The 27050-nt window shown below is 39.0% G+C and overlaps 1 protein-coding gene across 3 annotated transcripts in view; it reads left to right on the plus strand.

Moving 5' to 3' along the window:
* The window catches only part of raraa (retinoic acid receptor, alpha a), a 508790-nt gene that overhangs the window by 450769 nt on the left and 30971 nt on the right, over window positions 1-27050 (plus strand). For all 3 annotated transcript variants that reach the window (XM_061967531.2, XM_061967532.1, XM_061967529.1), the window contains one exon: window positions 22978-23119. In XM_061967531.2, the coding sequence (XP_061823515.1) occupies window positions 22978-23119 (142 nt within the window). The remainder of the gene's footprint in view (window positions 1-22977; window positions 23120-27050) is intronic.

Here is a 27050-nt window from a genome sequence, read left to right on the forward strand (position 1 = left end):
AAATGTTAGAAACGGGCGGATGGTTGACGACTTTCTGATGCGGTTGCGGATGAAATAATTGCCTATCCGCGTATCTCTATTATACATACTAGTGAAAAATAATTCCAGGTGTGTGTGTGTGTGTGTGTGTGTGCGTGAGACAAAAACATTTCAGTAGTGTTTATAAGAGTGTTTCAGTAGTGTATGTAAGAATGTTTCAGTAGTGTTTATAAGAGTGTTTCAGTAGTGTTTATAAGAGTGTTTCAGTAGTGTTTATAAGAGTGTTTCAGTAGTGTATGTAAGAGTGTTTCAGTAGTGTTTATAAGAACGTTTCAGTAGTGTTTATAAGAGTGTTTCAGTAGTGTTTATAAGAGTGTTTCAGTAGTGTTTATAAGAGTGTTTCAGTAGTGTATGTAAGAGTGTTTCAGTAGTGTATGTAAGAGTGTTTCAGTAGTGTTTATAAGAACGTTTCAGTAGTGTTTATAAGAGTGTTTCAGTAATGTTCATAAGAGTGTTTCAGTAGTATATGTAAGAGCATTTCAGTAGTGTTTATAAGAGTGTTTCAGTAGTGTATGTAAGAGCATTTCAGTAGTGTTTATAAGAGTGTTTCAGTAGTGTGTATAAAAGAAAAACATTTCAGTTGTTTATGTGAGAGCATTTCAGTAGTGTATGTAAGAGCATTTCAGTAGTGTTTATAAGAGTGTTTCAGTAGTGTGTATAAAAGAAAACGATTTCAGTTGTTTGTGTGAGAGCATTTCAGTAGTGTATGTAAGAGGTAATTCTGAATAATGTCCCTAACGGCCCCTCATACAAACTGGCAGCCTCGCTTCCGTCAGTCTATCCCAAGGGCAGCTGTGGCTACAAATGTAGCTTACCACCACCAGATGTGAATGAATGATGGGTTCCCACTTCTCTGTGAGCGCTTTGAGTATCTAATAATAGAAAAGCTCGATATAAAATCGAATCCATTATTATTATTATTATTATTGCAATCAAACAGTCGGTGTGTAATAAATACAATATTTCCAGTATAAGACTTTGTAGGGCTCAACAAAAGAAAATACTGGCACATTCAACTTAAGACTACTTCATGGTGGCAACGAGCGGTGGGATTCTTTGGGCTTCTCATGATTCTATTAATGTTACAATTAAAGAGCTGCGGTTCGATAAAAAAATGTATAATTGATGCATCTTTAATTTATATATATATATTGTTGCAGTTTTACATTTCTTTTCGTTTCACTAAATAAGCGTTTTATCAATTGTATCTTTAAAAAACAGAGCATTTGTAATATGAAACAGTTAAATTAATTCACACATTTATTAGATTAATGAGTGTGCAAAACTGGAACATAAGCGCTCTGTGATACAGGAGCTGGTCGGATCTCTCGGAGAGTTTTGTCTCTGCAGTTAGCCAAATTTTACAACTGTCTGCATTACTTTATTTACAATAAATAATTCGATGATCAATTATTGACGTTTACTAAATGATTTTACAATCGTCCATGTCCGAATTGCGATGCATTTAAAAATCGATTATTTACCCCCCATGCACTACTGCCATCCAGCATTGCAACTGCATACACATTTTACACAGTATATAGTACTGTACGGTACAGTATTTACAAATGAGACAGAAATGTAAAAAAAACTAGATAACAACTGGACAGCACAACTCAGTGTTAAATGTTAAATTTAAAAAAAATTATGATTTAAAAAAACAACAACACACAAAAGTACAGAAAATTGGTACTGTTGAGTACTGGTGACAATTCCTATTATCCATTGTAGTAATACACGTTCATAGTGAATTCTTATCATTTTTATGAAAGAAAGTAATGATACAACATACATGATTGGCTTTTTCTAAAGTATTGTTATAGTGGCAACAGCAATGAAACAACAAGAACCTATGCAGGTTTGACAGTGGAGCTTATCAGAAGACGACCAAAACAGTGCAGAGCAATTATAGCGATAACATTAATGCTGTTTTGGGGTAGCAACAGCATAATTATGTCTCGTAATCAGGTCGTTATTAGTATTTGTATTATTTAGGGAAAGGTACGTATTTGTTTCATGTGTGCTGCAATTAATTGTCACTAGTAGAGTGGGCGCCTCTTTTTGAGTACCTGCGGTATCAGGAGTATTGCTTAATATTCGAAAACATCACTGTAATGAACTAAAGCTGTTGTGGAATAAGATTTTAAAAATGTGGAAAAATTATAATGGGATGTCCTGTTGGCATGTACACAAGCTGTACATGTGTAAACCTTGCAGTCCTCTTGCACAGGTTTTGCTGACATTTCCGCATCTGCCAGTTGTTATCGATGCTATTCAAAGGCACGCAGGTGTTCAGACGGCCTTGTGGTGTTATCACTTGATAGTGGATGTGCTCATGTACTTGCAGTACTGTTCTTTTCATGCCGCCGTTTTTGATGTTTTAAAAAATCTATGGTCGTTTTGACAGCAGTTTTAATTTAGTTTGTCAGTCTTTTGACAACAATGTGTTTTAGTTTAGCCTTCTAAATTGATTTAGATTTAGTCGACTAAATTCTTCAACATTTTAGTCAACTAAAATCCCAGTAAATTTTGTATAAAGTATAAACTATTACAGATCTTTGAATTAGTTTTCGTACCGCTTTTATTAAAGTTATTACAATGACTGTTGAACGTAATAAATCAACTCTGCATAATTTAGCTACTGAGGTAGCATTTCTAACTGCTACCGGTAAACTCTATCGCCCGCAGACTTTTTTGTGGCTCTGGAAATCAATAGGCCAGAGTTCCTGGAACACAGATTTCTGGCTGGGACATATGGTACAGTACAATCAGCAAGATAGGATGGAGCTAGACCTAAACCTTACAGTCTCATCTTAAATGCACAGGAAGCCAGTGTAGGTGAGCCAGTATAGGTGTAATATGATCAAACTTTCTTGTCCTTGTCAAAAGTCTGGCAGCCGCATTTTGTACCAACTGAAATCTTTTAATGCTAGACATAGGTAGACCCCAAAAAATGTGTTAGAGTAATCGAGACGAGACGTAACAAATGCATGAATAATGATCTCGCGTCGGTGGTGGACAAAATGGGATGAATTTTAGCAATGTTACAGAAGGCTGTTTTGGTAACACTCCTAATATGCAACTCAAACGATAGAGTTGGGTCGAAAATAATCCCGAGATTTTTCAGTCGCTTTGTGTGATTGTTCTATTGTCAAATTTTAAGTTGGTATCCCTAAATAAGATGACGATGGCGTCTACAAGCTTTGTTCTTCTCCAACAAAACCATGTGGTTTTGTGCAACAGTTTGGCCAACAAAAATAAATAATAGCGATACCTATCACATCTAATACATAAGCTCCGTACCTCGTACGCGTTTAATTCATTGAGATGACAAAACATTATAGCTTGTGTTATTGTTATTGGAAACACTGCCAAAGTTGGCAATTAAATAATGGACGAGTAACCATCCCAGTAAACAAACAGCAAGACGTTATAAACAATTTGTGGTATTGTTCCCTACACAGAGAACAATACCACAGAATTTTTACAGATCACCTTTTTCCTCTCCTCCTTAACACTCAGAATCACAGCAGGTGAGTGAAGGAGCGACCAGTGATACCGTGCTGTGTAGTGCCTTCAAAAGGAAAGCAACATCAAATATTTTTCTACCCATGGTATGCTTTGTGGGTGGGGCAAATTTGTCTGTCTCCAATATTGTCCACACCTGTCACCACCTAGTAACAGCAGTGTGGTTTTAAACTTACTGCTGAGATTCCACGGGATTTAAGCGAGTGAAACAAAGCGATTGGCTGCAAAAACCCCAGGAAATGTTTAAGGTTAATAATACTACTAATGTCAATGTTTAAGTTTGGCGTGGTGTTAGACTTTTGTGCCCTTACGCAATAGCCTTTGTTGTGAACGGGCAATCGCTCCACGGGACTGTTTTCTGCCGTCGAGATTGTGAAAGTGCTTGATTTGAAATGAAGCAGAACCTGCTTTGCAAATCACCCTCATTTAATCATAGCAGCCAAAATTGTGCATGGAATTTTCATCCACGCATTGCGTGCCAGGCAGCACAGCCATTGGGAGTGGGCTGTGCTCATTCAGTCAGCAGGAAAAGACAAGGTTTGGACAACAAAGCATATTTTTCTTCGGTCTGTAGTTCGTAAATCTAAAAGTTTGTACCATGAGAAGTTTGTACGAAATGTGTGACATTATCTTGTTTTCAAACCAACAAAACGTCTGCGTGTAAGCGCCTGGTGAATGGTAGGTTATATTTGTTGTGTATTAACTGACCTGACCTGTTATGTATTGTGTAGCTATTATCCTGCCATCTACTGGGCATATTTGTAATGACAAGCCAATCCAACATATTATTATTATCTACTTGTGAGAAAAATGGATGGATGCAACAATATGAGCGAGAGCAGCAGTTTAAAAGTCCTTGTTGTGGACTGCCACAAGTAAATGGCACTGCTAGTTAGGGTAGCTTATGCTTTTTAGCTATGTTTGATTGATCGATTGAAACTTTTATTAGTAGATTGCACAGTACAGTACATATTCCGTACAATTGACCACTAAATGGTAACACCCGAATACGTTTTTCAACTTGTTTAAGTCGGGGTCCACGTTAATCAGTTCATGTCCCACATTTGACTGTGACAAACGAACAAATGCGTCCTCAACGCACTGGAGCATTCTCGCTCTCGGCGAATGTCCAGTGCAAAGCAAACCGCAAGCTAGAACTCTTAAATTCAAACCGAGGTGAGCTGATCGATACAAATATCGACAGCAACAATACCAAGTATAGTATCTGCATATGGTTAATAAAACACTGGTTAGATCGATGTTTTTTATTCTCAGAAGATATTTTGTCGTTTTTGTTATTGTTTAGAAACACAGGAATTAAGTCCCTGCGCACAGGAAGAATTTTAAAGGCAAAACATCAGGCAATAATTAGAATAACCTGCTAAGTGGCCGTGTGGTTGGACTATCTGCCCTGAGATCGGTAGGTCGGGAGTTCAAACCCCGGCCGAATCATACCAAAGACTATAAAAATGGGACCCATTACCTCCCTGCTTGGAACACAGCATCCAGGGTTGGAATTGGGGGTTAAATCACCAAAATGATTCCCGAGTGCGGCTACCGCTGCTGCTCACTGTTCCTCTCACCTCCCAGGGGGTGGAACAAGGGGATGGGTCAAATGCAGAGGGTAATTTCACCATACCTAGTGTGTGTGTGACTATCAGTGGTACTTTAACGTTAACTTTAATATTGAATTGTTATTGTTACACAACAATCCTATGTTTTTGTCTGATTATAAATTGATCAGAAATTGTATTTAGAAAATTTGAAGTCTAAGTATCGGCATGGGTATGATTTGTATTGGATTGATACCTAAATTTGTAGTATCAGCCAAAACTAATGCAAAGTATCCAAACAACAGAAGTGTTTTTTACATGATTTAACAGAAGTGTAGCGAGAACCATGTTACAACAGAAAATAACCAGATATTAACAATACAATAATAATAGTTTTGAGAAAATTATAAGACCCGAAATCACGCAATATGTTACCGCATACATCAGCAGCAAAATTAGGAGCCTTCGTAACCCTTCATAACGATTCTATTATCATTTACATACCAAATAAAATAATGTGATATACATTGTTAACGCTGAAGGCTGCAATATATATCACGATATAGCGTTTAGGCCATATTGCCCATCCCTGATGCTCGTTTGTGTATTGTCCATGAACCAACGGATGGACAAACCATCCCTTGGCAGAGGTCTTATTAAGTGCAGCCCTAGACGTATAGAGTTATTTCAGTTCATAAAAAGACATGAATAAAACAGATCTGTGGAATAGGACCGTAATGTAACAACCAGGTGCATTGGTTTTAGGAGCGACTACTAGTTTTAAGTCTATAAACTTGGCGTATAAAAATAAACTGTAAAATAAAACTTGCCGTTTGGGCGGCGTGTAGCCTTGCACAGTATGACACAAAGATGGTGAGGGGAGGCGGAGAGCAGATTGTGACTGACAGAAAAGAAGGATGTGGGGCTGCAGATCAGACAGAAGGGGTGCAGGGGTCACAGCTGAACCCATTGACACCATAAAAATGGCGGCCGCTGCGCCATATGAGGTGTGCGGGAGGCGGGGGGTCTATAAACCTTTCACACGACACCTCCCTTTCCCATCTCCTCTGCGCCGCATTACTTTGTCAAATTAGCAGCAAACTTTTCATTTTCAAATGGCAACAAAAAGGAAATATTTAGAGCACGGAGCGCTCACAGCAGTGTGACGCACGCTGCCACTTCTAAGCGCGATAAACAAAAAGAGAGGCGCCGGGCGATAGATGAGCTCTAAATTTGAGTAATTAGCCGTTTCTCGGCTTTGATCAAAGCGTTTCTCTCTGGCTCGCTCGCACTGTCTTAGAATCTACTCTGTAATGAGCTTTTTGAGGCTGGCGATGTACAACAGGGGACGCAAGGAGAGCTGATGTTTTTATCTGCCCGCCAGACATTGAATTGTTGTGCAGAAAGTTACTCAAGAAGAGTGACTCAAAGTCTAATGTTTTGCTGTCGCTTGTCAACATCTCTGACTTACTTTCATAACATGTCTCTAGTATTTATTCTTTGTATGTCTATGTCTACAAAGGTCGGGCATTGCAGAGTAGATATGGTATTCGGGCAACAACATTACGCCTCACTTCAACTCATTCTTCAAAAAGCTAAGAAAAAAACACATTCCTGGCTGCAGATCTGCTAGCGCCCCCTGTCTTTGATCCGAGGGACCGCCTCCTCCCTCCACATCTGCAGTGCTAATTTGAAGAATTCCGGATGCCTCCGCCATATCTCTGACTACAGAGAAGATGACTTGGCAAAGCACGCTCAATAATTCAACACTACGGGCGTGCGAATGTATATGCTTGTCTCATTTGAGACTGGGGTAAGTTGAGGGTTAGCCGCGTCGACTTTGCAGCAGCATGCCAAACTACAAAGGCATTTCCTGGGGGCTGCGGCGAACAGAGGAGATACTGATGGAGGTGTGTGTGTGTGTGTGTGTGTGTGTGTGTGTGTAAGGGTATGGAGCTCTCTTACTTGAGACAGCTTGCCTCGTTTGTTGTTTAACTTCGACTCCCAGCACATACTCACCGGCATTGCACTTCTCTTCCCCTTTTAGATATTAAGACTCGAGCATTAAATATGGATGTTTACACCCTCATATTTATGGTTTTGTCTGAGGGGCATAGCAGTGGCGTGCGGCACAGAAACGAGCATCCTGATGGTATAGCAGCGAAGCAACTGTGTTTCCACGAGAAATAGGCATGAGATTAGGGCTGTGAATCTTTGGGTGTCCCACGATTCGATTCAATATCGATTCTTGGGGTCACGATTCGATTATAAATCGATTTTTTTCGATTCAACGCGATTCTCGATTCAAAAACGATATTTTCCCGATTCAAAACAGTTCATTCAATACATAGGATTTCAGCAGGATCTACCCCAGTCTGCTGACATGCAAGCAGAGTAGTATATTTTTGTAAAAAGCTTTTATAATTGTAAAGGACAATGTTTTATCAACTGATTGCAATAATGTACATTTGTTTTAACTATTAAATGAACCAAAAATATGACTTATTTTATCTTTGTGAAAATATTGGACACAGTGTGTTGTCAAGCTTATGAGATGTGATGCAAGTGTAAGCCACTGTGACACTATTGTTCTTTTTTTATTTTATTTTTTTATAAATGTCTAATGATAATGTCAGAGGGGTTTTTAATCACTGCTATGTTGAAATTGTAACTAATATTAATACTGTTGTTGATAATATTCATTTTTGTTTCACTACTTTTGGATTGTTCTGTGTCGTGTTTGTGGCTCCTCTCAATTCCTCTGTTTATTGCAGTTCTGAGTGTTGCTGGGTCGGGTTTGGTTTTGGAATTGGATTGCATTGTTATGGTATTGCTGTGTATTGTTGTGTTGGATTGATTAATTAAAAAAAAATAAAAAAATAAAAATGAAAAAAATAAAAAATAAAAAATAAAAAAAATAAATAGATTTTAAAAAAATGAGAATGGATTCTGAATCGCACAACATGAGAATCGCAATTCGAATTCCAATCGATTTTTTTCCCACACCCCTACATGAGATACATTGATTTTTAAATATGAGGATTGACGGAAGTGGGTGTGTGGGTGCCTCAAGATAAAAAACCAAACATGTTTGTTGCAAATAACACAATATACAGTGCATCCGGAAGGTACTAACAGCGTTTCACTTTTTCCACATTTTGTTATGTTAGTTTTATTCCAAAATAAAATAAATTCATTTTTGTTCTCAAAATTCTACAGACAATATCCCATAATGACAATGTGAAACGTTTCTGTTTGTATTTTGCAAATGTATTAAAACAGAAAAACTAAAAAAAAAATCACATGTGCATAATTATTCACAGCCTTTGCTCAATGCTGTATTTCTTAGGCTATAGAGCGCAACCACTAAATTGTACGGGAAAAAATGTGTTCCCATATATTAGCCGCACGGGACAATAAGCCGCAGATATACAGTATATGTTGCGAAATGAGGTACTTACAGAGAAAGATTCTGTAAATGTTTATTTACATACCTTACTTGTTTCCAAATATGCCTATAACATGGCAGTAAAACGGATGATCAAACAAAACAGAATTCATCGTCATGGACCCACTTGCTTTGAAAGCTAGCTCTCCAATCAGCTTATGAGACTCAATAACTCCACGGTGACGTTTTGGTGAATTGACTGAGAAATTTGTGAAACTGAAACAATACAAAAAGAATGCCGTTGTAAGTTAATAATACTAACACAAACAGTGGTAAACGTGTTAGCATAATAGCAAACAACGCCTGCATCATTACATTACAATAGCACGTACAAATATGCATGAACACACTCCTACAGACGTCAGACGGGGCGGTTTAGTAAGTATGAATTGCTTTAGTTATATTTTGAAACTTAAAAACGTGGCTTGGAGAGCTACGGATGGCTAGAAGACTGAACGGCACCCTACTTCCGGTTGAAAGCACTGAATGGAAGTACACTGCAGCACCTGCAGTGAGCGAACTTGTCCAAAAGATGGCACCATAGCACAAACAATGAAACACCTTCTCAGGGTATTTGCTTGTTTTTAAAAAAAAAAAAAATTTTTATTATGGCCGTCAGCGAAGAAACATCTTTAAACTAGGCGCATCGTCTTCGAAGCTACAAGGTTCATAGTCCGTACTTTGTTGATACACCTTTGGAAGCAGTTACAGCCTCAAGTCGTCTTACAATATACAGGACAATCCAGGATGAATGTACCTGTGATTTAAACAAAACATTGTCATTGTGGGGTATTTTGAGGACAATTAATGTATTCCATTTTGGAATAAGGCTGTAACATAACAAAATGTGGGAAAAGAGAAGCGCTGTGAAGACTTTCCAGATGCACTAAAATGGAGTGAGGTTCCACCAAGTTGTGGAAATTAGCATGTCAGTTGGTCTGCATGTCCTCAGCCACTGTACTTTCAAACAAGTCTTCATATCATTTTTATGTTAGGGTGTTCCTCTATGTTGTTACAATGATGACGTTTAGCTTTGGGCCTCAAGTTCCTTTGTCATTCTGCTTTTATCAAATAACATGTTTTAATTTTTTAATTGATGGAATAGAAAGAATCGAATATCGCAAATATGGTGATATAATTAATGCATATTAATCAATATTGCAATATAATGCATACCAACAACAGAATGAGGAAAAATGAATGGAGTGAGGTTCCCCAAGATGGTTACATTAACATGATTAAATGTCTCCTTCAGCTATGGTACCTTCCAATGTGACTTCAATAATGACACACTCATATTCAGGAGATGCTTTATCTTGTCTGCGATGAGGTGGCGCCCGAATGCAGCTGAGATAGGCTCCCGTTACCCCGAAAGGGACAAGCGGTAGGAAATGGATGGATGGATGGGCTTTATCTTGTTAGAGTGATATTGTTGGTAGCTTTGAGCTTCAGTTTCTGTTCTGTCATGTTGCTTTTGGCTTCGGTCCAAACTAGGCTGTTAATATTGATTTGTTGGAATTTGTTTGCAAATAATGTAATGCAAGCATGCCTATTGTGCGTTCCATTTACCTGGGAAGTTGGAAGTTGGAGTTAGGAATGACATCACAGCCGATTTGTGAGCGTTTCAGTCGGAATTAAAGATAGCCACATTCACAAAAAGCTATTTTTGCATTTGCCTTGTCGGTGGACGTGTAGAACGTATATACCGTATATGTCGTTTACATTACAGTAACGTTACCATCGTATATGGCTGATTTAGTACAACAAAAACTAATCATCAAATCAAATCAAATCCACTTTATTTATAAAGCACATTTAAAATGTACCATAAGTGCCAATAACTGATATTATAGAAGCGTATATCATTGTTCACATTAAGAGCAGCCATCTTTTACCATCAGAATGCTCCGACTTTCCCAGTCGGAAATTTGACCTCGAGGGCCATTCCAGTTGAAATTCCGATGAGAAACTCGGAAATTCCCGACTTTCCAATACAATTGAAATGCACCACTACAGTGCAGAATACTGAAAATGAAAAGAGTGAGGTTCCCCAAGATGGTCGAAATAGCATGACAATGTATCTGCATCCTTTAGCCATGGTTACTTCAAATGTGACGTCAATTAATGACACATTTGTATTTAGGAGTTGCTTTATGTCGCTAGAGCGATAATCTTAGTAGCTCTGAGCTTCACTTTCTGTTGTTGTTTAGCTTTTGTGTCCGGTCCAAACAAGGCTGTTAATATAAACAATTGATGGAATAGAGACATGTACTTTTGCAAATATTCACATGTAAACACATCTACTGTACAGGATACTGAAAGATTAATGGAGTGAGGTTCCCCAAGATGGTGACATTAGCATGACAGTTTATCTGCCACCTTTAGCCATGGTACCTTCAAAAGTGTTATCAGTAATCGTATTTGCTTCATGTTAGAGTGATATAGTAAAGTTTTAGTAAGTAAAGTTTTATTCTTCGGTCAATGGTCAACAAAATAAACAAACAGTTGTACATTCATAGATTGAAAATGAAAATGTTGCAGACCGAAAGGGTTTAGGCTGAAGTTGAACACTTATAGCGCCTAACCCTATAAACAATGTCAAGTACAAGATGAACTTCCGAAAATTATGAAATGTCTTTTGTACAACATATTATAAATACACATTATACACAATATGAACACTGTTCAATTATATACACAGTAAAGGCATGTGAAATATCCTTATACGTGTGTTAAACCTTTGTACCAATTTATATACTATATACAAACAATTATACTTCCATTATTATTTATATCCCACATTTAGTATTTTAATTAACATTGATCATAGTATTAACTACTGTGTTGATTCAAGAGTGATATATTTTTCCAAGACATTGGTCTTAAAGTGTTTTTTAAATGTGTGAATGGACCTGGAACATTTTAAGGAATCATCCAAGCTGTTCCACAGTTGAACCCCCCTGACAGAAACACATCTACTTTTTAAGCTTGTTCTTATCTTAGCTTTCTGGAAGACAGCTGAACCTCTGAGGTCATAGGGATTATCTCTGGGTATAAACCTCTCCTGTAGACACCGAGGCAGCATGTGGTTATGAGCTTTGTACGTCACAATAGCAGTGTTGAGGTCAACAAGATCATGCAGTTTTAATGTTTTTAATTTAATAAACAGAGCATTGGTATGGTCATGATAATCTGCATAATTTACAATTCTAATCGCTTTCTTTTGAAGTAAGAATATAGAGTTGATGTTTGTTTTGTAATTGTTACCCCAGATTTCAACACAATAATTAAGATAAGGGAGTACGAAAGAATTATATAACATATTAAGAGCCTTTTGATTTACGGAGTTTTTGATTTTATGTAACATAGCAATATTTTTTGCCATCTTTGTATTAAGTATATTTATGTACAGTTTCCAATTTAATTTATCATCTATATAGATTCCCAAAAATGTTGTTGAATACACCCTTTCTATCTCCATATCATCAATTCTTATATAACACTGTATGTTATTTTTTCCTATTTCCAAAAATTATATATTTTGTTTTATTTAGGTTGATTGACAGTTTATTGGCATCAAACCATTGCTTTAGTATGTGGAGTTCGCTCTCTACAGTCTCTAAGAGTTGGCCAAGGTCTTGCCCAGAACAGTACAGACTTGTATCGTCAGCAAAGAGAATACAATTGAGTTTTTTAAAGATTTTGCAGATATCATTAATATACAATAAAAACAATTTTGGTCCCAGTACAGAACCTTGGGGCACTCCATGTGTTATAATCTTTTTATCTGAATCTGCATTGTTCATATGCACATACTGTTCTCTACCACCAAGATAACTTTTCAACCAATCATGAGCAAGACCTCTAAAACCATACCTCTGCATTTTGTTTAAAAGTAATGTGTGATCGATGGTGTCAAAGGCCTTGCTCAGGTCAATAAAAACGCCAACAACAAACTCCCTCTTATCAATAGCAGTGGTTACCTCCTCAACTAGTTCCATCACTGCCATGGAAGTGGACCTGTTTGGTCGAAAACCGTATTGGTGTTCACTTAGCAAGTGATGCTTATCAATAAAACTGTCTAATCTTGACACAAATAATTTTTCAAGGACTTTTGAAAATTGTGAGAGTAGAGAAATAGGCCTATAGTTGGTGAACTGATGCTTATCTCCACTTTTGAAGATGGGAATAACTTTTGCCGTTTTCATTTTCTTTGGGAAAACTCCTTTTATAAAAGAAATATTACATATATAAGTGAAGGGAACAGCTATAAAATCAACAATTTCTTTAATCAGAGAAAAGTCCAAGTCACAGCAGTCTGTTGACTTCTTGTTTTTCTGAGAATTTACAATTTCTGTGATTTCACTTTCATAAACGGGGGAAATAAAAAACGATTCTAAGTTGCTTTGAATGGTTTGTTCATTAAATTTGACACTGTTTTCAGGTTGTACAATTTCATTTGCTAAAGTGGGTCCAACGTTCACAAAGAAGGTGTTAAAAACATCCGTTATTTCCTTAGGGTCATTTATAGTTTGATTATTTTCTATGAAATAGCTTGGATGTTTCTTATTTGTCATGTTTTTTTTAATGATACCATTTAAAACTTTCCACGTACCCTGGATGCTATTTTTATGTTGTTCTAATAGGTTACAATAATGTGTTCTTTTGCCGTGCTTTATTATTTGTGTTAACTTATTTTTGTACGTTTTATATTTGTGTTCAGTTTCTTTGGTTCTGTGCTTTAAATGTCTTCTGTAAAGATAATTTTTCTTTTTGCAGGACTTCAATAATCCTTTTGTGATCCACGGTTTGTCCTTGACAGTGCTGTCCTTAATGTCATGTTTTTTCATTGGACAGTGCTTATCATACAGTGTTATGAACATGTTGAGAAAGGTTTCATATGCCTCATTCGGGTCTGTGGAGGTATAAACCTCCCCCCAGTCTTGAGCACATAACTCAGACTTGAATGCTGCCATAGTTTCTGGTGTTTGATGTCTAACAAATCTATATTGAACTGCTTTTTTGGCCCTTCTCTCATCAAAGAAATCGTGGAAAATACTGAATACAGGTAGATGATCACTTACGTCATTGAGTAGTAGTCCTGCTGTTATTTGATTCTCCGGTTGATTGGTGAAAATGTTATCTATCAGTGTGGCAAAGTCTACTGTTATTCTGGTTGGTTTTGTGATAAGGGGAAATAAATTATTGCTGTACTGTCCTGTTATAAAATCGGTTGTTTTGGTACTGTCCATGGGGTTCAGAAGATTAATATTAAAATCACCGCACACAATATGGATCTTGTTTGATTTACTAAACAAATAATCCAATTTTTGATTGAATGTATCTAGACATGATCCAGGTGTTCTATAAACACAACTGACATTTTTTTCTTTTTTTTTTCTACTTCAATTTCTACTGTTATACATTCAAAAACTCCAGCTATAGCAGTTGATTTGCTGTCAATCTTCCAACATTTTAAATCTTGATTTACAAAAAGTGCTACTCCTCCTCCCCTTTTTCCAACTCTGTTTGTGGTGAATAATTCATAACCATTCAATCTTATTTCACAACACTTGTTCTCATCAAGCCAAGTCTCTGAGACTGCAACAATACTAAATGTATTGAACTGGCTCAGATATTCTCTAATATTGTCAACATTTTTATACAAACTTCGGCTATTACAATATATTACAGTAAATGATTTGTCCACATTCACACATTTAAATTGTTCGTCTGTGTAGTACTCACAGTTTCTGGTAATATTATTGTAAAGATTACAATCGGGATCTATGTCACTGCCAAACTCATTTGAATTGCAGTTGTAATTGATATTGTCGTAGAAGTCTAGTTGGATGTGATTATAATTATTATACAGTTCACTACTATGATTATTATCAGTATTTCTACATTCTAATTCCTTATCACCAACGTTGGTAAAGATATTGTTTAATTCACTCTCCATTGTATTTTAGTTATTTCTTTTTCTTTGTACAGATAACACATTTGTATCCACCTCCACTGAAACACGCACACACACACACAAACACACGCACACAACTGACAATACTTTTACTCTATTATAAGCGTCCCAAAGCAGTCCAAATGAAAACAATTTTGTATTTGGTATTAAGTTAGTGTTTATACGTGGTGTTGAGTATATGTCTTTATGATCCAAGGTAAGAAAAAGTAAAAAACAACAAAAATAGTCTGAGCATTCCAAAAATAAGCTCATCAAAAATCTCACTGTAGCTGTCCTCATCAAAAAAGGAACGATCAAAAAATGAGCTCGACAAGAGTGCAATTGTGATTGTCCAAAAAATGGAACAATCGACATTATCTGAATTGTTCGAGGTCTTCAAGTTCTCTTACCAGTATCACTTTAGCTTTTTCCGGCGTAGATCCATTCAGCTGAATGAAAACCTTGCAGTTTCTTGTCCATGTGGCTCCAATCTTGTTGTTTTTCCTGAGGATCCGTGCTTCCCGTGCTATATCCGATATTTTCTTGGTCAGATGCTCGTTGATATACACCGCTGATCCCTTCAACTTTCTTCCTTGTCTCAGTAGTTCTGTTTTGTGTCTCCGGTTTACAAAGCGCACAAGGACTGCAGGCTTTGCTTTGTCTCTGCGTGGCAGTGTATGACACGCTGAGATATTGTTTGCATCCACGTGTATGTCTTTTCCTTTCAAAAAGTGCAAGACTTGGTCCTCCAGAGTTTGCAGATCCTCTGTCTCTGCGTCCTCTCCAACATTCCTGCCCGCCGTAGCAGCTCGGGCATATGAGCGCGGTCTGATGTTTCGTCCCGTGATGATGACATCTTCCATCCTTGTGTACTGCTCTTAAGTTTTCAACTCTCCTTTCAAGATCAGTTATTGTTTTGTCTTTTTGTCGGATTGTTTCTTTGAGTTTCCTCACTTCATCTACAAGCTCCGTTAGCTTGCTTAGCTGTTGGGAGACGCTAGCCAGACATAAAGTTTAGCGACTTGCGTATTTCCTCTATGTCATTCTCCATCTGTGCGCTCTTCTTTGGAGGAGGCATGACAAAAATTACGTCGACGCTTCCCACGCCTTTTCTTTGTATTTTGACCGAGTGGATTTGATAATAATTACTAAATGTTGTTAGTAGCTCTGAGCTTCTTCTGTCCATGTTGAATTGTTGGAATATAGTAAATATTAAAACTATTCAAAATACATAACTATACAGTAATTCAGGGTGAGGCAAAATCACCAAAAAATTTGCAAAATTAGCATGATAGTTTTCTTGCATTCTCTTCAAAGTGGCTTTACATGTTGGCAGACATACACAAATGTACATATTAAGGAGGCTTAGTAGCGTTTAGTAGCTCTGAGCTTTAGTTTCTGTTCTGTCATCCTGCTTTCAAACAAGGCAGGTAATGTTGAATTGGGACGGTGTGGCTAGGTGAACGGCAACTTGAGGGTTCGAGCTTGGATCCCAACTTCCGCCATCGTAGTCACGTCGGTTGAGCAAGACACTTCACCCTTGCTCCTGATGGGTCGTGGTTAGCGCCTTGCATGGCAGCTCCCGCCATCAGTGTGAATGAAGGTAGAAAAGCGCTATATAAGTATAATCCATTGACCGTTTACATAATGTTGAATTGTGAAATAGAACCCTTTATTTGGTGGTCTAAACATATTTTAAAGTATTCTAGCTCCCACAATGACTCTTCAACCAGCGTCCGTTTATAAAAAAAAAATTGCAAGTGTGAGCTTCAGGGGTGATGGACGGCTGGGCAGCGCCTGAAGAGCTGCAGCCTTCCACTGTAGCCCCCACTCCTTCCCCTCTGTTGCAAGTCTCGAGATGTATGTTGTAATATATATATATGTGCTTTCCTATGGAGGTTTTTTTTTCTACTCCAGACTGGGCCCCCTTAGGAGCCCAGTCCAGATTGTATTTGTTTACTCATCCCCCAGCGTTTACCTTTTTCCCATCTTTTACGGGGGCGCCTTGTGGCGACCCATCAGCGTTCCTGTTCTGTAACCCTGTACACTGTTTGTTTGTCTAATCTTGAACGGGTCTGTGCTGAAAACAAAGTTTCGTTGTACTTGTGCAATGACAATAAAGACCTACCTACCTACATAAAACACACATGTGAGGACGCTGTAGGTGTCTGGGAAGCGCTCTTAATCTGGCAACTATGTGAAAGTCCTATAAGAGAGGATTCCTTTGCTGCTCTGTGAACTCAACAACCCCGCAACATACATACACACACACACACACACCTTCCGCTCTTTCACGCACGCAATGTGAATCTCAGCAAGGCTCATAACCAGTACAGCACCACAAGTTGAACAGTGTGAAAGACCGGTTCAGTGCCGTTCCCCTCCCCGCCTCATCTCTTCTCAAGCTGCAGGGTGGCTGTCAGGCCCGCTGAGGGCTCTTGTCGCCGGGTGGATTAAGCGGCGATATACAAAAAGAGGCTTAAGGGCCGCAGGAAGCAATGACTCCTAAAAGTAGAGGACTGGAAGAGGAGGACAATTAACTGGCTCACGAGTCGGCTGCGGCGACCAATCAGGGCCAGGCTGTCAGAGGGAACCTGGGCCTTGTGATCTTAGGAGGGAGTAGGTCAATCCCCTGGTGACACCGGGGTCAAGGTCGGGGCAGCATTGGATCAAATAGGACATGATACACACACACATACACACACTTATCACTCAGCAGCAGGCAACACAACTTCTCACCTTTTAAGGGCAAATCTGCTTAACTGCCACATCTTGTATCCACTAGAGGCGGGCGATACTACACACGTTGGTATCGATATAATACTAGGTAAATATAGGGCCAATATCACCGATACCCCTTACTTGATTCTGTATATCTGATAATAGTTTGAATTAAAAAAAACGTTTTATTTTCATTGCCATTTTTGTCAGGAGATCTGCAGGCTCCCACTGCCAAAAACATGCACCTGGGGATAGATGGATTGGTAACACTAAATTGGCCCTAGTGCAGTGGTCCCCAACCACCAGACCGATTGGTACCAGTAGAAGAAATTAAAAAAAAAAAAAAAAACCTTTTTTTTTTTTTTTTTTTAATTAAATCAACATAAAAACACAATATATACATTATATATCAATATAGATCAATACAGTCTGCAGGGATACAGTCCGTAAGCACAAATGATTGTATTTCTTTATGAAAAAAAACTAAAATACCACCAAATTTTCAAGTGTTGACCGGTCCGCAGCTACAAAAAGGTGGGGACCACTGCCCTAGTGTGTGAATGTGAGTGTGAATGTTGTCTGTCTATCTGTGTTGGCCCTGCGATGAGGTGGCGACTTGTCCAGGGTGTACCCCGCCTTCCACCCGAATGCAGCTGCGATAGGCTCCAGCACCCCCCGCGACCCCAAAAGGGACAAGCGGTAGAAAATGAATGGATCTGCAGGTTACAAAACATATTTTAAGAAATGGTAAAAGGGGAAATAAAAACTAAAAGTTTAAGGGAAATTAAAACATATAACTAGATTAAAACACAGGACAAATATGTCAATCAATCAATCAATGTTTATTTATATAGCCCTAAATCACAAGTGTCTCAAAGGGCTGCACAAGCCACAACGACATCCTCGGTACAGAGCCCACATAAGGGCACGAAAAAACTCACCCCAGTGGGACGTCGATGTGAATGACTATGAGAAACCTTGGAGAGGACCGCATATGTGGGTAACCCCCCCCCCCCCCCCGCCCCCCTCCCTCTAGGGGAGACCGAATGCAATGGATGTGGAGTGGGTCTGACATAATATTGTGACAGTCCAGTCCATAGTGGATCCAACATAATAGTAAGAGTCCAGTCTATAGTGGGGACAGCAGGAAACCATCCCGAGCGGAGACGGGTCAGCAGTGCAGAGATGTTCCCAACCAATGCACAGGCGAGCGGTCCACCCCGGGTCCCGACTCTGGACAGCCAGCACTTCATCCATGGCCACCGGACCTGTGTCCCCCCTCGACAAGGGAGAGGGGGGAGCAGAGGAGAAAGGAAAAGAAACGGCAGATCAACTGGTCCAAAAAAGGGTGTTCTATTTAAAGGCTAGAGTACACAAATGAGTTTTAAGATGGGACTTAAATGTGGGTTAAAAATAAAAAAAATATGATTTTATAACCTTTGCTTCTTCCTCCTACTATTTAGACATGTTGAACTTGTTACGCTTGGTTCGCATCTTTATGCGCTGGTCGTTTCCCCAAGATGCAGACGGACCTCCGGAAGCAGCATGCATGTAGGAAAATGATTTATTTTCCATAAATCAGTCAGGCAGGAATACAAAACAGAACAAGTGTGCCGATAGCGCGGGAAACTATGGTAAGCTAAAGAAAAAGCTTAGTATGGAACAAGGAAGCAATAAGCAAACAAAACAGCCAGGCCGAGTGTGGCGAAAGGCAGGAATAAATAGCTCTCTCATTAGTGCCCGGGAGCAGGTGAGCGTCCCAAACACTAATCAGAGGCAGGTGAAAATAATCAGCAACCAAGAAACACAAACCCAGGGGTGCTGAAACAGAACTAAGGGAGTCTTATTAAACTAAAACAAAACATGATCCGGGCAACATATCATCACAGAACTGGTCAAAAATAACTAAGTGATGCTCTTTAATATGGCTTGTCAAACATGCCTGAAACAAATAAACCATACATAGTAAGTAAACAAATAAGTAAACTTTTAGCTTTTTATCTTCTGTGTCCATGAACATATTCCCTGAGTGTGCATGTGCACACAAATATTTGAGAAAATCAACTTAATTTCGTCGTGTTACCCTACGATTGATATTTGGAGTTGCAAAGCATGGTGACCAGAGGTTAGTTAGTTAGTAAGCAGAGGTGGGTAGTAACGTGCTACATTTACTCCGTTACATCTACTTGAGTAACTTTTGGGATAAATTGTACTTCTAAGAGTAGTTTTAGTGCAACATACTTTTACTTTTACTTGAGTATATTTATAGAGAAGAAACGCTACTTTTACTCCGCTACTTTTATCTACATTCAGCTCGCTACTCGCTACTAATTTTTATCGATCTGTTAATTCACGCTTTGTTTGTTTTGGTCTGTCATAGTGCCTGCGTTTCAACAAATACAGTCACTGGTGACGTTCACTCCGTTCCACCAATCAGATGCAGTCACTGGTGACGTTGAACCAATCAAACAGAGCCAGGCGGTCACATGACCCGACTTAAACAAGTTGAAAAACTTATTGGGGTGTTACCATTTAGTGGTCAATTGTACGGAATATATACTGTACTGTGCAATCTACTAATAAAAGTTCCAATCAATCAATCAAAATTGTGAAGGAAAAAATACCCTTTTTTTCAACCGTACATCTCGTCAAAAGCCTAAAGACTGACTACACAGTTCCTGTCTTCACAATAAAAGTGCCGCTCCATCGCGCATGCGCTTTCAAAATAAGAGTCTCCGAAAGCCAGCGCAAACAAGCTAGCAAGCTACGGAGTTTGCCGCCAATGTATTTCTTGTAAAGTGTATAAAAACGAATATGGAAGCTGGACAAATTAGATGCCAAAAACCAAACACTTTCATGTGGTATTAGACAGAAAGGAGGAACTTTTTTTCTCCTCCATTTGAAAACGTGGCCGTTATCATCACTGCTGTCTGATTCCAATCAATGCAAGTCATCAGAATCAGGTAATACACCAACTTATATTCTTGTCTTCATGAAAGAAAGGAATCTATATGTGTTAAACATGCATGTATATTCATTAAAACACCTTTAACATGTAAACACAAACGGCAAAATAAATAAATATAAAATATATACTGTATATATCAATGTATATATATATATATATGTATATATGTGTGTGTGTGTATATATATATATATATATATATATATATATATATATATATATATATATATATATATATATATATATATATATATATATATATATATATGTGTGTGTGTATATATATATATATATATATATATATATATATATATATATATATATATATATATATGATATGTGTGTGTATGTTACTCATCAGTTACTCAGTACTTGAGTAGTTTTTTCACAACATACTTTTTACTTTTACTCAAGTAAATATTTGGGTGACTACTCCTTACTTTTACTTGAGTAATAAATCTCTAAAGTAACAGTACTCTTACTTGAGTACAATTTCTGGCTACTCTACCCACCTCTGTTAGTAAGTGAGGTGAGGATATAAACAGTGCAAACATGCGTACGTGTTCAATCGGCCTTGTGCTGTTGCTACTTTGCTGTGTGTGCGTGTGTGTGTCTGTGTGTGTGTGTGTGTGTGTGTGTGTGTGTGTGTGTGTGTGTGTGTGTGTGTACTTTTATATTTCACTACAAACATTCTACTGGGATTCGAGAGATGGACGTCGGTTATTAGTAAATCACCAGTTTAGGACCAACGGCCATCTGTTAGCTAGCGACGCTAATCCTGCAGGATGATGTGTGGGGACCCCACCCACAGCTGGCTCCACCCACTCGCTCCTTCACAAAATAACCAGTGTTCCACCGCGTCCGATCAATACCCCCATTGACCTGTTTTGCATGTGTGCTTTACATCAGTACTGAGCGCTCACTCGATTGTGGCTGATCTGCATTAACTTGTTTTTTTTTCTCTTTGGGCCAGCGCTATATTGCATCCACACAGGTGCAGATTGATTTTATTCGGCGGATGCATGGATTACAACGTTGCTTCGGGGATTTATTTAGGTTAGAAAACAACAACATCTCGGCTGCCATCTTTTTATTTGGAACCGGAGTGGATGATGTCATTGCAAAGTGTACACAGCCTTCAAACGTATGGGAAGAATTGTTTCATGATTCTCTTGCACACAATTACAATGTTGACACAGCTTTGGAATGATTGTAAATGACATTACTTCCTACAAAATCATTATATTAGCATGATAGTGTAGGTTCAGCATTCCTTTTGAAATGAATGTTTTGATAACAGGCTGGGCTTCTGTCACGTCAACATTTAGAAACACTCTACTTAATAGAAAAATAAAATAAGTACAAATTTGGACACGCATTTTAGAAAAGCACTAGCAACTGTCGCTAAACTTTTGACTGGCAATGCATTTTTGTTCTGATATTGTAAAAAAAAACATTTTAAATAAAATACACATTTTATTGTTAAGCTTTTTTTCAAATTGGTTAAATAGTTTTTCAGGAGGTTCAGACTGGGTAATGTCACATGCAATATACTAATAAAATAAAATTAGAAAAAGAAAAGAACAACATATATTAAAGGACAAATATAGATATATACATTTTAGGTGGGTGTTACATCATATACAAATATATTTACAAAGGGCCGCAAGGATTAATTTGATTAGAAAAAAGCTTGAATTTATGTTCTGTTGCTTCAATTCATCATTTAATGGGTGTACATTAGGAAGCAGATTCATATGGCCCCATTCGTTGCGGTTTAACTGACACGTGAAACGTGACAAATTAGGAAGGTGCATATCCACATTAGCCGCCAGACAGCAGTAGAGTGTTGAATATCTTAAAATTTGTTTTGTGGCAATTCCAACTTTGACCACATCATCAGTTGCTATGTCGAGTGGAGCTTTCCATGATTTTCAGTAGACCGCATGGCAAAATAATTAACCCCCTATTGTCCTCTCACACAAGATCCACCCAGGAATGGGGCAATATGAATCTGTTCCCTACTGTAACAAAAAACAGAAAGTGATCAAATCTGGAAGAAATTGAAATAGATATGAGATTAATTACGTTCATCCATAAATAAACAGCTCTGAGTAATTTCTATATTTCTTAAAAGAAAACTGTTTTTGTTTCTTAAACTTCTACCCAACCATTTAATAAAGTCAATTACAAATAAGGCAACAAGAGAAGTATCCCACACTTCTCTTTTCTAAAATAGAAATGTACAGTAGATATGGGCATCTACATCAACAATATGATTTGGCTTAGTGGCTGTACAGGGAAGCTTAAAAAAAAGAATTATAATAATAATAATTTTGAACGGATTAAGAATCTTTACAAGTAGGAATCGCGATTCATTCGAAAATCGATTATTTTTGACACCCCAAGTAATTACTGTAGTCATTGTCTATAAAAGCATATCACTGTCAAATATGTTTGTGCCTACACAGGATCATGTTACAGTTGATCCACAATAAATCCTGGATCTGGATGAAACTTTCAAGATTCAAGATTTTAGCAGTTCGTTGTCAACATCTCAACTTTTTGGAGGGGGGCATTTCATTGTATTCTAGCACCTGCTGTGTGTGGAATATCAATTAAACCTTGCCAGGGACGTTTTGTTGGGAGTTTGATGAGAACAGAAACAGGGAAACACTTTCAAGATAAGACGGATCAGTAATCAAGCATCCTCTCCAGCAATGCCCCTAATCCTGCGTTGTGTCCATCTTTCTTCCTCACAGGGCTTCTTCCGGAGAAGCATCCAAAAGAACATGGTGTACACTTGTCACCGTGAGAAGAACTGCATCATCAACAAAGTCACCCGCAATCGCTGCCAGTACTGTCGGCTTCAGAAGTGCCTGGAAGTCGGAATGTCCAAGGAGTGTGAGTACACCCACAATGCACATCTGGCATAGACCTAGCTCATCCTAGCTGTTTAAATCCTGCAGGATTTGTTTCCTTAATAGAGGAAGTCTTTTAAGATGCTGCTGCATTGCGCCACTGCTCGCCATTGACACTCGTCAGCCGAGCTTAATGATATAACGTTTGATATCCCATAATGCTACTGTTATATGTCCGGAGGAGCGTAGTCTGTGTCAACGTGATGCTGTCTGGCACTAACAGTCAGGGTGACGCCAAGCTTGGCAGGCTGTGATGAATATGTTCTCACCTGCCGAGGGTGAAAGAGCAGGCGTGTGCACCCCCTGGGGCTATGTGAAAACACACACACACACACACACACACACACACACACACACACACACACACACACACACACACACACACACACACACACACAGCTCGACTCGATCAAATAATTGGCAGAGGTGTTATCAGCAGAGAGCCTGATGGCATTTTACACATAACCTCAATGTGTGGATGTGACACATTAGTCCTGATAAACAAACTCCCGTTATTATCATCGGCTTGTTTGGACGGTGCTTCCTGTCTTTTATTTACCTTATTAAGCCCCCCCCCCCCCCCCCCCCCCCGGGCGCCCTCCAAAGTCGACGCAGGGGGTGCTCCCCAAGCCACAGCTCCGTGGTTTTACAGTAAAAGAAGTCATCCTCTGAGCTACTTACCTTTGAATGGGGTCATTAATCATGGTTAGAGGGATTACAGCAGCCAGCTACACGTTGCTGGCAGTGGAGTTGGAGGGCCATCTTGTGGTGGGAAAGTGTAATGGCACAAGTCAAAACTTCTAAATGGCATGCGCATACTCACTTTGGTAGGCTCCAGCGACCCCAAAAGGGACAAGCGGTAGAAAAATGGATGGATGGATACTCACTTTGGTCATTTGTATTGTACTGGACCTGGGTCTGATTGCCTTTCTTTCTCCTTGCCCATCACTTCTATACTGAAATATGCCTTTTTGTGGATTATTTCAAGCCTTTATCAGCTGGTTCTGATTAAGTGTGTGCAAGGTGGCTGCTATCCTTCCTTTGTATTGATTATGAGACACGTCTTTGTTACGCGCGGAAATTTTGCAAACGAACCCTTTACCTTTGTTTGATTATTTCAAGACTTGTGTGGAGTTGTTTTATCAAAAAATGTTTCGGTTATCATTTACACTACCGTTCAAAAGTTTGGGGTCACATTGAAATGTCCTTATTTTTGAAGGAAAAGCACTGTACTTTTCAATGAAGATAACTTTAAACTAGTCTTAACTTTAAAGAAATACATTCTATACATTACTAATGTGGTAAATGACTATTCGAGCTGCAAATGTCTGGTTTTTGGTGCAATATCTACATAGGTGTATAGAGGCCCATTTCCAGCAACTATCACTCCAGTGTTCTAATGGTACAATGTGTTTGCTCATTGGCTCAGAAGGCTAATTGATGATTAGAAAACCCTTGTGCAATCATGTTCACACATCTGAAAACAGTTTAGCTTGTTACAGAAGCTACAAAACTGACCTTCCTTTGAGCAGATTGAGTTTCTGGAGCATCACATTTGTGGGGTCAATTAAACGCTCAAAATGGCCAGAAAAAGAGAACTTTCATCTGAAACTCGACAGTCTATTCTTGTTCTTAGAAATGAAGGCTATTCCATGTGAGAAATTGCTAAGAAATTGAAGATTTCCTACAACGGCGTGTACTACTCCCTTCAGAGGACAGCACAAACAGGCTCTAAGCAGAGTAGAAAAATAAGTGGGAGGCCGTGTTGCACAACTGAGCAAGAAGATAAGTACATTAGAGTCTCTAGTTTGAGAAACAGACGCCTCACAGGTCCCCAACTGGCATCTTCATTAAATAGCACCCGCAAAACACCAGTGTCAACATCTACAATGAAGAGGCGGCTGCGGGATTCTGGGCTTCAAGGCAGAGTGGCAAAGAAAAAGCCATATCTGAGACTGGCCAATAAAAGAAAAAGATTAAGATGAGCAAAAGAACACAGACATTGGACAGAAGAAGACTGGAAAAAAGTGTTGAATCCAAGTTTGAGGTGTTTGGATCACAAAGAAGAACGTTTGTGAGACGCAGAACAACTGAAAAGATGCTGGAAGAATGCCTGACGCCATCTGTTAAGCCTGGTGGAGGTATTGTGATGGTCTGGGGTTGCTTTGGTGCTGGTAAGGTGGGAGATTTGTACAGGGTAAAAGGGATTCTGAATAAGGAAGGCTATCACTCCATTTTGCAACGCCATGCCATACCCAGTGGACAGCGCTTGATTGGAGCCAATTTCATTCTACAACAGGACAATGACCCAAAACACACCTCCAAATTGTGCAAGAACTATTTAGAGAAGAAGCAGGCAGCTGGTATTCTATCGGTAATGGAGTGGCCAGCGCAGTCACCAGATCTGAACCCCATTGAGCTGTTGTGGGATCAGCTTGACCGTATGGTACGCAAGAAGTGCCCATCCAACCAATCCAACTTGTGGGAGCTGCTTCTAGAAGCGTGGGGTGCAATTTCTTCAGATTACCTCAACAAATTAACAGCTAGAATGCCAAAGGTCTGCAATGCTGTAACTGCTGCAAATGGAGGATTCTTTGACGAAAGCAAAGTTTGATGTAAAAAAAATCTTATTTCAAATACAAATCATTATTTCTAACCTTGTCAATGTCTTGACTCTATTTTCTATTCATTTCACAACGTATGGTGGTGAATAAGTGTGTCTTTTCATGGAAAACACAAAATTGTTTGGGTGACCCCAAACTTTTGAACGGTAGTGTAGATCAGGGGTAGGGAACCTATGGCTCTAGAGCCAGATGTGGCTCTTTTGATGACTGCATCTGGCTCTCAGATAAATCTTAGATGGCATTGCTTAACACGATAAGTAATGAATAATTCAGCTGGTAATCACAGTGTTAAAAATAACGTTCAAAATATAAAACATTCTCATGCATTTTAATCCATCCATCCGTTTTCTACCCCACCTGTTCAAGAAGTCGCATTAATGGTAAGAAGTATTTTATTTATTATTGGTTAGCTTCAGAATAACAATGTTATTAAAAAGAATAAGAGACTTATTATATTTTTAAAATGTTAGTCTTACTTAAAAATGCACGCCTCTAGTTGTATTCAATGTTAAAAAATATTATATGGCTCTCATGGAAATACATTTAAAAATATTTGGCTTTCATGGCTCTCTTAGCCAAAAAGGTTCCCGACCCCTGATTTAGATCCTGCGAGGAGGAGGCTCGCAGTCATTCTGTGACCTGGCTGTGTTATGATTATGGTTTTGTTTTATTTCAAACATGCATACAGTTAGGGCAGCGCGGTGGTACAGGGCTCACAATACGAAGGTCCTGGGTTTGATCCTGGGCTAGGGATATTTCTGGGTGGAGTTTGCATGTTCTCCCTGTGACTGCGTGGGTTCCCTCCGGGTACTCCGGCTTCCTCCCATCTCCAAAGACATGCACCTGGGAATAGGTTGATTGGCAACACTATATGGTCCCTAGTGTGTGAATGTTAAGTTAAAGTTAAAGTACCCATGATTGTCACACACACTCTAGGTGTGGCGAAATTATTCTCTGCATTTGACCCATCACCCTTGATCACCGCAGCAGCGGTGGCTGCGCCCTGGAAATTTTTGGTTCATTTATGGTGATTTTACCCCCAATTCCAACCCTTGATGCTGAGTGTCAAGCAGGGAGGGAATGGGTCCCATTTTTAAAGTCTTTGGTACGACTCGGCCGAGGATTGAACTCACAACCTACCGATCTCAGGGCGGACACTCTAATGAGTGTGAATGTCGTCTGTCTATCTGTGTTGGCCCTGCGATGAGGTGGCGATTTGTCCAGGGTGCACCCCGCCTTCTGCCCGAAGCAGCTGAGATAGGCTCCAGCACCCCCCGCGACCCCGAGCGG

This window comes from Nerophis lumbriciformis, linkage group LG11 (genome assembly GCF_033978685.3).
Source record: "Nerophis lumbriciformis linkage group LG11, RoL_Nlum_v2.1, whole genome shotgun sequence".
NCBI lineage: Eukaryota > Metazoa > Chordata > Actinopteri > Syngnathiformes > Syngnathidae > Nerophis > Nerophis lumbriciformis.